Genomic DNA, 13,691 nt, shown 5'->3' on the forward strand with positions numbered 1-13,691 from the left:
GCTTAACCAAACATCTTAAAAACCCAACACAAATGGTAATAACTATATTATGTTAACTTCTATGTCATTTGGTCTCTTGTGGAGAGTTGTCTCATTGGCAATCATACCAGATCTTCTTATATTTATATATACTTATAATCCTAAATCTTCATAATCATAATTTAACCAAGTTTTGTGTTTATGTAACCACATCTTCATGGGAAACTATCTTAACCAAAAGTTTTAACATGTGAATCTATCAATTTCACCATCAAATCCATAATTTGGAACATGATTTTAAGTTCATATCATGAATGAAGATGCATACTTAATTTGAAATTATGAGGTAACAACTGCATGGTAAACTATCTGAACCAATAAACTTTATACCTGACAATTGACAGATGAACTGTAGTAGTAAGGGCATTGTAAGAACCTGACGCATGTTTTTTATGTTTTTTTTCATATGGTCACAAAAAGATTGGAACAAATATGGTAAAAGACAACTACAAAAAAAGTTTTGTTATTTATTATTTGACCACTTCATCAAGCACAAAGCCATCATTCATGACCATTCAAGTTAACTGTATAACAATTGTTAGATTTAAATTATCATTTCACAAGAACAAAATCCAAAAAGTTACTTTAAAAAGATAAACATGTTTTAATATCTCATTAACAAAAAAAATCAAATTACTTGAGGATGTACTTAGGTGAGGTTTTTGGAATTCGTGTCAAATGTTCAGACTCCTTGGTGTTTTTCCGTACAAAACAAGGTAAAATATTTTGCCCCATAACACACATTCATTTCTTTCATATAAAACTTAATAGCCGATTAAAGTCATTTACCCATATTTTAAATCTTCAATATCTCGAAAAGGATGTTCATGACCTATCAATATTTTTAACTTATTTTTATCCTTAACAAATGCTCTACCAGGTTAAAGTGTCAATTTTAAATTCTTGATTTATTATTTTTCACCAAACCTCACCTTACATCCTTAAGATAATTTTGATAAAAAGTCCAAATTGAAAAAATAAATGCTATTTAAAGAGTTTTTAGTCAAATTTGTATACATGAACATGTTTGGGGGCAATACTGACTGCCCTCTTGCTGAGGTCCATATCTCCTTCTATGAGGTCACCATCTGAATGGAAGACGTGCATCAGTGTGTTTGAAATTTGAGCCTCTTTGAAGTTACTAGCAAATGGTGAATCTCCCAGGTTGATGATTACAAGGTACCCAGAGAATCCTTCAGCTTTTCTTGTCATCCATAAAATGTCATTGTTGTCCTTCAAGACAGATACAACTGTCTTGCCAAACTGTATAGATTCATTACTGGCCAGTAAAACTAATTGTTTGAAGGTATTCATTATACTGTGTTTACTGTGGTATGCTTTGGCATGCTGAAAATGAAAATCAAATATGCAATAAAATGAGAACATTTCATGATATATCTACTAAAGCTTACATACCAGTACACACCAGGTTCAAGGTATCAACTTAATATAAGATTTAATATGGATATTAACACGTCTCTTAAGTTGTATATACTAGAGCACAAAATATCATTTTACAAAGACTACTTGTATAAAAAAAAAAAAGGATTTTGGCATGATTGCCAATAACACAAGTACTTGTACTTATTTCTTTATTTTTTTCATTGTCTTAATATCAAGTAATACATCTCTTACTTAAAAAAAAATGTCAAATGTATTAGCTGAACATGACATCATCAGAAAAATATCAGTATGAAAATACGAAAAAAATGTGGTATGATTGCCAGAGATAACTTACTATGTACATAACTTTGTCAGATAACTTACTTGTACATTGTTAGTTTTGTAGTTTGCTCCCAAAGGAATCCATGGCATGAATGTTGGATCAGTGAAGCCAGCATTTGGTTGTTCACTACTCCACTGCATAGGTGTACGGAATACATCTCTATTTTTCTATAATTATACAAAAATTCGTAATCAGTACAGAATAATAGGAACGAATATTCAAAACAAAGGAAATTATAAAACTGCAAAATTGACATAGACATAATTTCATGCCTTTCAAGGCCATATAACATTTAGATTGAACTCTTGTTTAAACTTGCCCTATCAAACAATCAAGTCCAAAACTGTTGAAAACAACAGGTTAGAATTATAAAAATAAAACTGCATTTGTGTTTAGAATTAGAGATAAACATTATATTAAAATATTTCTCATTTGGTCAAATGTTTATAAACAATTCCCCCCTACCTGTCCAGGTAATTTAGAAACTGGATCCTTGCTTGGTGTTGCTGGAACTCCATTCTTCATAGCAATTTCATCCCCATAGTAAGACGATGAGACTCCAGGAAGTAAAATCTGTACTGCTAACAAAGCTTTCATATACTCATCACCAATCAGACTGGCAATTCTGTCCAAGTTTTCATTGTCCAACTACAATAGAAACGATTTTTTTATTTCTGTTTTCTGTAATGTGATGTAATGTACAAGCGTTCATTATCACTAAACTAGTATATATTTGTTCAAGGGCCAGCTGAAGGACGCCTCCAGGTGAAAGAATTCTCGCTACATTGAAGACCTGTTTGTGACCTTCTGCTGTTGTTTTTTCTATGGTCGGGTTGTTGACTCTTTGACACATTCCCCATTTCCATTCTCAATTTTATTGTCTCTGGGGTGATATATTTTTTATTACAAAACATGTAGCTTTTATCCTTCTTGCTATTTCAATTCACCAATAATATCTTTCTATCGATCAAAAGATCTTCCATGTCAATTCACTTTTTTAATACTCAAAATAAAAAATAATGTTTCATTTTAATTTACATTTTGTTTTTGGTGCTTGTTATATGAACTGTGGGTGATAACTTACACAATGTTAGCTTAATCTTGTAACTTTCTTGTCCAAATGATTTATAAAGCTGTAATCTGTAGTGGGAATTTTTTCCCATCTTATGACCAGGCATGTTTAAACTAACTTTTATAACATTGTCATCCACACTAATAGTGGAGCTCTATTTTTTTTTGATAGATCTATATCTTAATTGATATAACATAAAACTAACCATCCAGATCTTCCTGTGAACGTCATCAACAGCCACTTCTTGTATCCTGTCTTTAAGATGAGTGGCTAATCCATTCGTATTGTAATTTGTGATTGGTGACATTCTGACATAAGTAGCTCCACTTTTGCCATTTGTTTCATAATATTTCATAGTTGTGTTCATATCTGTATCAACAGTTACAATCAATGCCCTGTAATTTTAATTCATATATTAAATCAGATTATTAAAATTAAAACATTCTTAATTGAATCAACAAAGTTATCTATCCATATTACATCTATAGTTGTAATCCTGTCATTTTGTTTTAACTTTCCCATTGTACACTTTCAGCTGTTTTCTATTTTGATTGATTGATGTTTGCTTAACATTTAGAGACTATTATTCAAGCCTAATCATGATGAACTTTACATTTAAAAAATGCCTAACAAGTAACAGAGTATGGTACATTAAACATTATGCACTAAAAAAAAGATATTAAAGAGAATTACAATACTGAATTCATGGTTAACAAACAGTATGACAGAAATAGTAGGATATACAATCGTAACAATGTAAAAATCAATATTGAAGAAAGAAAATTGGAAGTGATGCAAGTGAGCAACTACCTCACTACTTCTCCATATAAGTCTAAAATTTACACCTTTGCCTTTTAGATAAAAGATGACAATTAAACTTTGCCACTTTGTCCGGCTATTTGTTAATTAGCTTACTTTTCCCTTCCTGGTTTGTTAGCAGCAGTGTCCAATAAAGCTCTCCATTCCTGTAGTAACTCAAATGTTTCAGGCTGGTGTGTTGTATGGTCATGTATCAGTGTTTCATAACTCTGTTAAAAATAAACATTTACTTTATACATACTTATCATACAAAACTATCTTGATTATTAGAGTAGTAAGAAACCACTGTATATGTATCTTAGTGCCTTGAAATCTTTAATCAAAGAGCTGAAAGCTCTGAAGAAAAATGACGCCACTGTCTCTAATATTGGGATAGTTTATATGCAAGTCTTGATTTTCACATGCCGTAATTAGTTTAACAATGCAACATGTATCGTAAGCATATAATTGATATTCGTATATGTGTGTGTGTGTGAAGTGAAGGTGACAACTGGCTGTTTTTTTTAAGACAAATGAATAGGTCAAGACTACCTGAATTGTACAAATTAATACCGTAGAAAGGCTTGTATATTTCTCACTGGTACATAGTCTGAATCCGGGTCCGTTCGCTTCCATTCACGTTTGCGCCCACTCATTTTCACCCCCTTTCACTTTCACACCCTACATGTTCGCACCCAATCTTAATTGGTTTTGTGTTTAATAACTCTGTAAGCAAGTGTTTTCTTATAAGTATAATTGTTGTCATTGTCTCAAAATAAAGTGAGACAGTATTTTTTTTTGTGTTGAATAAATCTTAATCATATTTAGGATAGGGTATTGTTAAAAATAATAATAATCCTTTCTAAATAAAGTGGTATTTTATCAACGTTTTATTTTGTGTTGAATAACTCTTAATCATGTTTTGGTATTAAGTGTATTGCTATAACTTGTTTCATTGACTTGTTTCAAAATGAAGTGAGATTCTGACTATATGTTTGTTTCTGTGTGTTGAATAAATTTTATCATGTTTTGGTTATATTAGTGGATTGCTATATTTTAGTTTCTATGTTTTATTGTTTTGTTGTTTCAGATCAAAGGGACCAAGCTTTTAAAAACAATTATCTTTTGTGTTTTCCTTTAAAATCTTCAATGTTTTACTCATACCAAGCTATAAATACATTCAGTATTTACACCAAAGCAATTTAAAACAACAACCATGATTTTCCAATTATTCAACTTGAATTTGAATTAAAATTGGGCGCGAATGAGTAGAGTGCGAACGGACCTTGAGTGCGAACGGACCTTGGGTGCGAATGTGCGAACGTGTAGGGTGCGAAAATGTATTGGGCACAAACAGACCTGATACCACATTGTCTGAACCCACTTCTCCCACAAAACATTAAGTAAATAATCTATTTGTTACTGTTATCAAAGGTCTAATGAAACTCAGATAATTTCAAACATTTCTCAAAGAATTCTAGTCAAACCGGCACCTAGTTAAAATTGGCACCTGGACAAATCAGCACCTGGTTAAAATCAACACCTGATATAGCCAATTCGTCACCCATGTTAAATATATATTTTTAACAGTATTTTAAGCAAAAAGAGTAAAAATAAGAAAGGGGTTGCCAGAATTTTTTTAAGTATTTAAGCAAAAAGAGTTAAATACTAACTTTTACATTTTTGGGTGTTCGTGTACATTTTGTATATATTTATTTTTCTCAACTAAATGACTTTTTTGGTGTATTTTTAATGATATATATATATGAGTAGTCCAAATAATTATTACGCCTGGCAAGGCCTTCCTATAACCGCAAGGCTATGTTAAATTTTTTCTGGGACGCCTTCCTACGAACGTCGTAGGAAGGCGTCCCAGAAAAATAATAAAATTGCCTTGCCAGACGTCTTCTTCTTCCAATACAGTGCAGTCCTCTAATTGAGTATTATCGCACTATTTAATAAAAACGTCATAATTATTTGGACTAATACATGAGATATTGGGTATTTTTCTGCATTATTTTAACCAGTTGAGCATTTTACAGGATTGTTGGTTTAATGCTGTTTAACTTTACTGAAAAAAAAACACCTTAAATTTGCTAACTATTTGGCATGAAAGTTTGATTTATTGAAAGGGACTCATAGTTTTCCATTTTATTTTAATAATTGTCTAATTGTTATAAAACAGCTTTGGTAAGGGCTTCGTTGTTTACCTTTATACACAACATATTCACTTTAGTTTCGTTGTTTACCTAAATATACAACAACATATTCACTATGTTCTTGGTAACAGTAATTAATTAATAGAATAGAAAATATTATAACAAATATTATTGGATGCCGAATTGACGTCAAATAGGTGCCGATTTGACTAGATGCCAATTTAACCAGGTGCCGGTATTTTCTAGAGAAAACCTATTTTCCATCATCAAAGAGAAGAAGAAACTGCTTTAAAATGATTCTGGAACGCTTCATGATTGTTAAAATAAGTTTAATTCACCCAAAAAACAATTATAAAACTTGCGATGTTTTTAAAAACAGGAAGTTTCCAAAGCACACGTAAAAGAAGAAATTAACCGGTGAGAGTGGAAATCCGTATATGACAGATATCACTATAGTACGACGTTGAAAGTAAAACAGTTAAATCCTTTTGTAAAACAGTCTTTAATATACCTATCACATTAATGTTTGAAGGGTCTTAAGCTTATTCGAACCATATAAGTCGGTATGAAACACCAAAATGGAATGAACAATAACCGATCACGTTTTGTAGTTTACAAATTCTAAACTGGTTCCTGTCAAACTACAACACATTGTTCGAGTGTAGTGGAATACAAGCAGAAACCAGTGTAAACTGGTTCCTGGCTGATTACTACACAATGATCATGCATACATATGATAACACAAGCAGATTCAAGTTTGTATGGAAAATAGTAAATACGAAACCAAGCGCGGTAGGCAGAGAAATGTAATGAAGTTCAGGTCGGCAGTTATGGAACAATGACTGCGTCATTTTCCAAAAACAATACAAAACTTTCTTTCAAATCCCATATTCTATTGACAATATTGTATTGATCTACACTTAATATGATTACTATCGATCTGATCCTTTACTAACAAATAGTTAATCAGCAATGATTATGTGCTAAGACAGATTATTCTTATGAACTCAGTGGTACTAAATGTCTTTCATTTTTTAACAAACCACTAAGAGGTTCATCATGAAGTGTTAGGTTCTCAACCAGATACTATGGACACTCTGGTAATACCTACCATTACACATTCACTACCATTGTTTGATTAAAATTTTCAACAGATACTTAAACTCTGGTAATACATTGTACTTACAGATCCACTTCCACTGGCTGCTTCATTACCAAGTGTCATATTCTCTACTAGATATTCTGCATTTCTTACATGGAAACCATCAATTCCTTCTTTCAACCAGAAACTCAACACGTCCTGAATAAATTAAATATAGTAATAATATGGGCTGAAGTATTCTACTGCAGCTGCAAGACTTTAAATAGATACTTGATAATCAAAAATCTAATATAGCTCTGAGGTGCAGGTTCTTCTTGAAGACCCATTTGTGGCTTTCAGCTGTCATCTGCTCTTTGGTCAGGTTGTTGTCTCTATGACATTTTTCCAAATTATTATTTCCAATTATATATTTTTTTTGAATTCCCATGATATCAGCCCGCACCAACATCAAAAGTTAATTATACCAAGAGAACAATGCCTGTTCCGAATTTATTCAGACAATTTCCGATAGTATAGAGCAAGGTTTGAAAATTGTACAATGAAAAATGTTATCACTGTTCAGTAGATTGTACATGGTTTAAAACAATATCCTTCATTGAGCCTCCTCAATGTTATCCATAAATACTGCATCAGTTGTAAAGGTCACATGGTCAGGTAATCAATACACAAAAAGAAAAGTATCATGTGTATCAATCTGTACTACAATTAAAGATCATTAAAGCCATTCGTCATTAACAGTTAAAAATAATATGGCCTTAATTTAAACAAGTGTAAAGTACTCACAGAGAGAAGATATATTATTTAAACACAAACAAAACAAAAATATGAGAAAAGTCAGGTACTGAAGCTGACTGATGCAATGATGGTTCCTGATACACAAAAAAATTACACAACACCGAGGATAATATTTTATTTATTTTTAGAATGAAGACAACAAAACAGTTATAAATAATGTTATTGCATATAACACTTCTAATTACTTAGACACATATATCTTATGCATCCTCTCAGTTACATTTAAGTATCCAGTTGATCATTGACCGTCAAAAATTTTTCTTTGTAAATGCCCGGCTGTCGTCTGGAAATTTTGGAAGCCTTGATCAAAACTAACATCATCTTACAGGCCAATGGAATCAAAACTTTTGTAAAATTCAATTTGGGCCTGTAGATTCTAAAAGTTAATTGTGAAGACTGTAACACCGTTTTTGCATTTATGGTATGAAAGTACTGGTATGTATAAAACAGAGTAGAATTAAAATGGTAGCATTTTCAAAAATGTCCTTTACAGAAAGGAAAATTGTATTAATACAAACCTTCATTTCTTTTCTGACATCTTCATTCATCAAGTTGAGATCTGGTTGTTCTTTGAGGAATGTATGGAGATAACATTCACCACGAAGGTCATCATACTCCCATGCACTTCCCCCATAAACACTCAACTGAAAAATACATTTCATTTATAAATTAATCAATCAATAAAGTTGGGTTATTTGGGGCTGATAATGCAAACATTAAATATTTGTATTGCTTGTAAGACAAAACATATTGGTGACCTATATATAGCTACAAGGCATAAATTGAAACTTTAAGTTCTCTATTTCTCTGATATCTGAATTGTTTTTGAACACAAATGTTGAACATGAACATGTATTATTGTATATTTATATATACCTGAAGGCTTCTTCAGTTTATTCCGATTAAAAGGCACTCTATGGCTTAGAATTAACCTAAAATGTTTAATAATGAACAAAATAACGAGAATAATTCAATATTAATATTTTAGTCCATCATGTCCATACCCAATTGTTTGGCGTTGCTCCACCCTTTGTACATGGTCTCCATACATAATAGTCTGTATAAGGATCTTGTTTGTTCTGACTGGACACAAACCAGGTGTGATTTCTACTGGTGTGATTTGGAATGAAATCAACCACTAGTCTCACTGTAATGATAAAATAAATTCATTACTTTAATTAGTTTCATCTCTTGATTTAAACTTATGTACATGTACATCCGACAATAAATGTATGTATAAGAAAAAAGTCTTCCCTACATACATGTAAATTAACCATAAGAATGCACTAATGGTAATTGTTTCGACTCTTCTTTCTTTTAACAAATAAGAAAATGTGCTTAAACATGTTAAGAGAACTATTTGGTATATATGTAGAAACCAGGAAACATGTGTGTGTAAACAGTTTAATTTAATTGTAATTTTATTGCCTACTGAAAATAAAATACAGATTCTGTTTTCTACGTCTTAGTGCATGAAGATTTGACAACACTTTATTTTATTTTTCTTCTTCTGGAAGCCTTCAAGTTCAATTATTTTTTGGAAGGATGTAATTTCATCATCTTCGCTAGCCAAGGGTTAGGATCCACTTCCATCAAGTGGATTGTAACCCTTGGCTAGCAAATGTACAGTGTAATTTCATTGGCTGATGTTACAAGTAGTAAAAAAGGTGTTGTGACTTGTCAGATCCTTGTAATATGAAACAGTAGAATCACAGATATTAAAGGTGCACCAATAAAAGTATTAAACTGAACTTTTGGCTAACTCTTCAATTAAGATAAAAATAAATGTAAATAGACCCACCAGTTTAAATAAATAATATTGTAAACTGAACAGTCTGCATCAATCAGTTATTGGGGAAAATTACAACCTCTTTCACTTGACACCAGTGGCATCATGATATTCAGTACATAATGCTCTCAGCAGGATAAATACATAATATTGCATCATCCTTTATAACTTGACTACACTTATGATTTAAATACCAGATGTGAGAACACAAACTAGAACATGTAACCCCCCACTGAGAGACAAATTGATATAATTCATACCAGATGTGAGAACAAGAACTAGGACATTTAACCCCTAATTATAGACAAATTGCTATCATTCATTTGATTACATACTTTTGTCTTTAGTCTCTTTTCTGAGTTTTCTGATGTGTGCTAGGGTGCCCAAACTTGGTTCAACATCTTTGTAATCCACAACATCCATTCCATTGTCAACACCTCCACTCTTATAAAAGGAGTTGATGTACAGTGTTTCCACTCCAAGATCTTGGAAATGTCCATCTTCCAGCTCTGATATTATTCCTGTTTTAAAAAATATATATATGTTGAAAATACATTGTCACATGTGCATGTATATTAATTTTATCATAAAGTAAAAAGTGGCAGAAACACTTTAGAAATAAGAAATATGTAACTTATAAATTAGACTGGCAGTTTGTCTCAATTGAACCGTTTCATATATTTGATGTCTATTCTTTAAAAGAGATCTCTTATAATCGACCATACAGTATGTTTTGATTTCTCATTGTTAAAGGCTGTATGGTTGCATCATATTCTTGCATCCACTTCATTTGAACTTTTGGTTGATAGTGTCTCTTTCGTATCACATAGGCGGTTCCAGGGGGTGGGGCCTCACCCCTTTCATGGGAAAAATTTGGTTGATTATATATAGGGAATCACTGAAGCATGACTGAAGCTAGCTGCGGAACCGTAGCTCATAGGTCCTTATGTTACTTTTTGACTATTTGTGGACCATATTATTTGCGGACCATATGGTCTGCAAATAGTCAAAAAGTAACATAAGGACCTATGAGCTACGGTTCCGCAGCTAGACTGAAGCGAGCCCCCCTAATGAAAAATTCTCGATCCGCCACTGTATCACATCTTATTTTGAGAACACAAAAAGTTTACAAGAGTATAAAAATGTTTAAAAGGTACATTTTACATTGTGTAGATTAGAATTTATAAATATTCAAAAAATAAAACTGGAATAATTTGCATTTGGTGACTGATACATGTACATATTTTAACTTTAGTCTTTACCTTGTAAATCTCCTACTCCTTCTCCGGGTTCAGCTTTTCCTGGTTTATTGGTGTCTTTGAATGATTTGGGGTAAACTTGGTATGAAGCTTGTTTGTCATACCACTTGAGATCTGGTCTGTGTGGACAACGTGGAGCTAGCACAATGATCACAATAGCAGCTGCCAGCATAGCAATCCATCCTACCCAGAAAAGGATGAACAAGATCACCCGTACTTTCTTCCAGAATGGGTCGTTAGCGTACTGAAGAAGCTCTTCTTTTCCCAATCCAGTGAACGATGCCCCACCGGAGCTTGATGTCTCGACTTCTACTTTTACGTCTCCTCCATTTGTTAAAAATTTGGCAGTAGAATCGTTGAACTTGGGATCGTCGTCGACTGCTGGTTCAGCTAATTCAGCTTTTAACTGGGCTTTTTCGTCAACACTTTCATCCGCCATAATTTGTGCTTTTTTAGTTTGTTATCACGTCTGTTTCTTCGCAACACTCCTTGTTAATATTCTCCTTATTCGACCTTCAGGGATGATGCAACATTAAGCTATACTGGTTTACTCCGGTTGCGCCGAGTCCATTTCAAAAGGGGGGATTATAATAAAAGCGTATGTTTGTTTCTCCCCCAAAATAGTTTATACAAATGATTGTCATACAGAATATTATAGTTTTGCTTTTATTCCACAAACGACTACATTAAAATAGCAATGTTGGCTTGAAACTACCCTAAAAAATAAAGGATGAAACCCGATCGCCCCCAGAGAACAAATAAGGAAGAAATACCATAGCACCTGTTATAAACTAGAACAAAGTAAAAATACCGGGAAGTATGAAGGTTTACAAAAACAATTTTACTGATAAGATAACACACCAACATCCTGTTGTATTGTTTGTTAGCGTGTAAAGCAAATTATATCCGGAGGAAAAAATGTCACAGTAGTTGTTGTTATTTTTTTAACTGGAGGAAAATATTTCCCTGGGATATTTTTTCCTTTGCCGCGAAATAGACCACTTTCGAGTTCATCCGTCACCGGAAAAAACTCGTCAATTATACGCGCCTTTATCATCGTCATTTGTGCGTTGAGGGCGTCGTCACTTTCCTTCCAATGTTGAGCGAGTGGTTGGAAAACTATAATTCTATATTGTACGAATTATTCGGCAAATTGAATTCTCAAAATTGACAATCAACACTGCTGTCATTAGGGAATTGTCAGTAAGTACCTACAGAGCAACCATTATTTCTAGTTTATCCTGCACAAAGACGATCACTAAGACGCTTGATGAACGTAAATAGTGCAGGGATACAGGCGAGCCCCTCTATCTGGTAAATGACGTCATAAAGGCGTGTATAATTGACAAGTTTTTGCCGGTGACGGATGAACTCGAAAGTGGTCTATTCTATCTGGGTAGTTAACTTATTGATAATAGTTATTAGAAAAAAACTATCCTTTACAAAGACCATGAAATAATGATAGTGTATTTGAATTCAAGCTAAATTGTTAAAAAAAAATGATAATGGGAAATAATTTCATAAATCATTGAAAAAAAATCCTGAAATATTTAAGTAAATATCATTCTTTTAAAAAGAATTATCATGAAACATAAGGAAAAAAAAAACAGAAGTAATTTCAACATCTTAATTATGAAATAATATCATGATCAAATAAGGTAAGTGAAATACATGTAAAAGTGAGTTGTTTTCATATCTCAGTACAAATACAAATTAAAAAGTACAGGTAAAAATATAGTTGCATTACTACTGTTAACAAGAATGGAAGAATTTGAGTATGATACTAGTTTTATTATGATGATATTTTTAACTATATAATTAGAACATACTCATCCCTTCTCGTCCAATGAAGGCTTGGGCTTAAATCTTCATAAAACATGACCAAGTAATGTCTAACATATAATTAGTTTTGTCTGAGTGTCACTATTCCAACTGGAAATTTTGAAAGAGCAATTTTGTCCACAATTTTAATAAAACAATAAATTTTACAATGCCTATAGGCTTGTACTAGTATGAAGTAGCAAAAAAAAAAAACCCTAACACTTTAATATATTTGAAGGCCCCCTTGATAGTTTTGTAGAACTATAGGATCCATCTTGCACGTAAAACCCCCATGGGCATTTTGAAAAGTTGGCAGGTATGCAAGTAGATATAGGAGGATGTGGTGTGAGTGCCAATGAGACAACTTTCCATCCAAATAACAATTTAATAACCAGATGCTCCGCAGGGCGTAGCTTTATACAACCGCAGAGGTTGAACCCTGAACGGTTGGGGCAAGTATGGACACAACATTCAAGCTGGATTCCGCTCTAAATTTGGATTGTGATTAAATAGTTGACACAGCATAGGTTTCTGACACAGAATGAATGTATTCAAATGAACTTAAAATTTTTGTTTTCTCTTAGAGCAATTCACTATGCTGTTGAATATTTATCCTCTCAAAAAAATGTTTGAAGAAATTTTCTTTTTATTTATGAAATTTCAAATGAGAAAAATTGAACCCAATTTTTTATTCACATCCCCCTTTCCCTTATTCCAAAACTAATTTCAATTAAAATATTCTAATGGAGTTTGCAACAATTACTACTCATTTAAATACATCATAAAATATTAAGATGTAAAAAAACTGCTTGTTATCACTGAATGGTAAAGATTATTCAAATTTATCAGTTGGTAATAAAAAGTGAATATACATTGTATATTGTATATAACAAAGATTTAAGTTGATTCTGGACAAAGAAAGATAACTCCAATTAAAAAAATTCTTGCAGATATTTCTTGCTTACTATACTGGACAAAGAAAGATAACTCTTAATTAAAAAAAAAATTGCTATTTCACAATATTGTGCAATTAGATATTTCTTGCCATTGCACAATACTGTGCAATTGAAAAGACTTGCTATTGCACAATACTTAATATAATAATTTTAGATCCTGATTTGGACCAACTTG

At 32.3% G+C, this 13,691-nt stretch overlaps 1 protein-coding gene across 1 annotated transcript; it reads right to left on the reverse strand.

Annotated features, from left to right (window-relative positions):
* Positions 1 to 492: 492 nt before the first annotated feature.
* LOC134712368 (amino acid transporter heavy chain SLC3A1-like) lies at positions 493 to 11,293 on the reverse strand. The gene is made up of 10 exons (XM_063573853.1): positions 10,743 to 11,293; positions 9,816 to 10,001; positions 8,696 to 8,838; positions 8,210 to 8,335; positions 6,981 to 7,094; positions 3,753 to 3,865; positions 3,043 to 3,232; positions 2,231 to 2,413; positions 1,807 to 1,932; positions 493 to 1,386 (listed from the first exon to the last, which is right to left on the reverse strand). The coding sequence occupies exons 1-10, from the start codon at positions 11,176 to 11,178 to the stop codon at positions 1,039 to 1,041; spliced, it is 1,965 nt and encodes a 654-aa protein (XP_063429923.1). The 5' UTR covers positions 11,179 to 11,293; the 3' UTR covers positions 493 to 1,038.
* Positions 11,294 to 13,691: the final 2,398 nt, after the last annotated feature.

The sequence above is a fragment of the Mytilus trossulus genome, chromosome 3, assembly GCF_036588685.1.
Source record: "Mytilus trossulus isolate FHL-02 chromosome 3, PNRI_Mtr1.1.1.hap1, whole genome shotgun sequence".
Lineage (NCBI taxonomy): Eukaryota > Metazoa > Mollusca > Bivalvia > Mytilida > Mytilidae > Mytilus > Mytilus trossulus.

Excerpts from the sequence above, each read along its gene's own strand:
- LOC134712368 (XM_063573853.1), bottom strand. The coding sequence starts at position 11,178 with ATGGCGGATGAAAGTGTTGACGAAAAAGCCCAGTTAAAAGCTGAATTA. Across the intron at positions 8,336-8,695 it reads GAGCAACGCCAAACAATTGG|TTGAGTGTTTATGGGGGAAG; the intron begins GTATGGACATGA and ends TGTATTTTTCAG. Across the intron at positions 1,933-2,230 it reads TTTCTAAATTACCTGGACAG|AAAAATAGAGATGTATTCCG; the intron begins GTAGGGGGGAAT and ends GTATAATTATAG.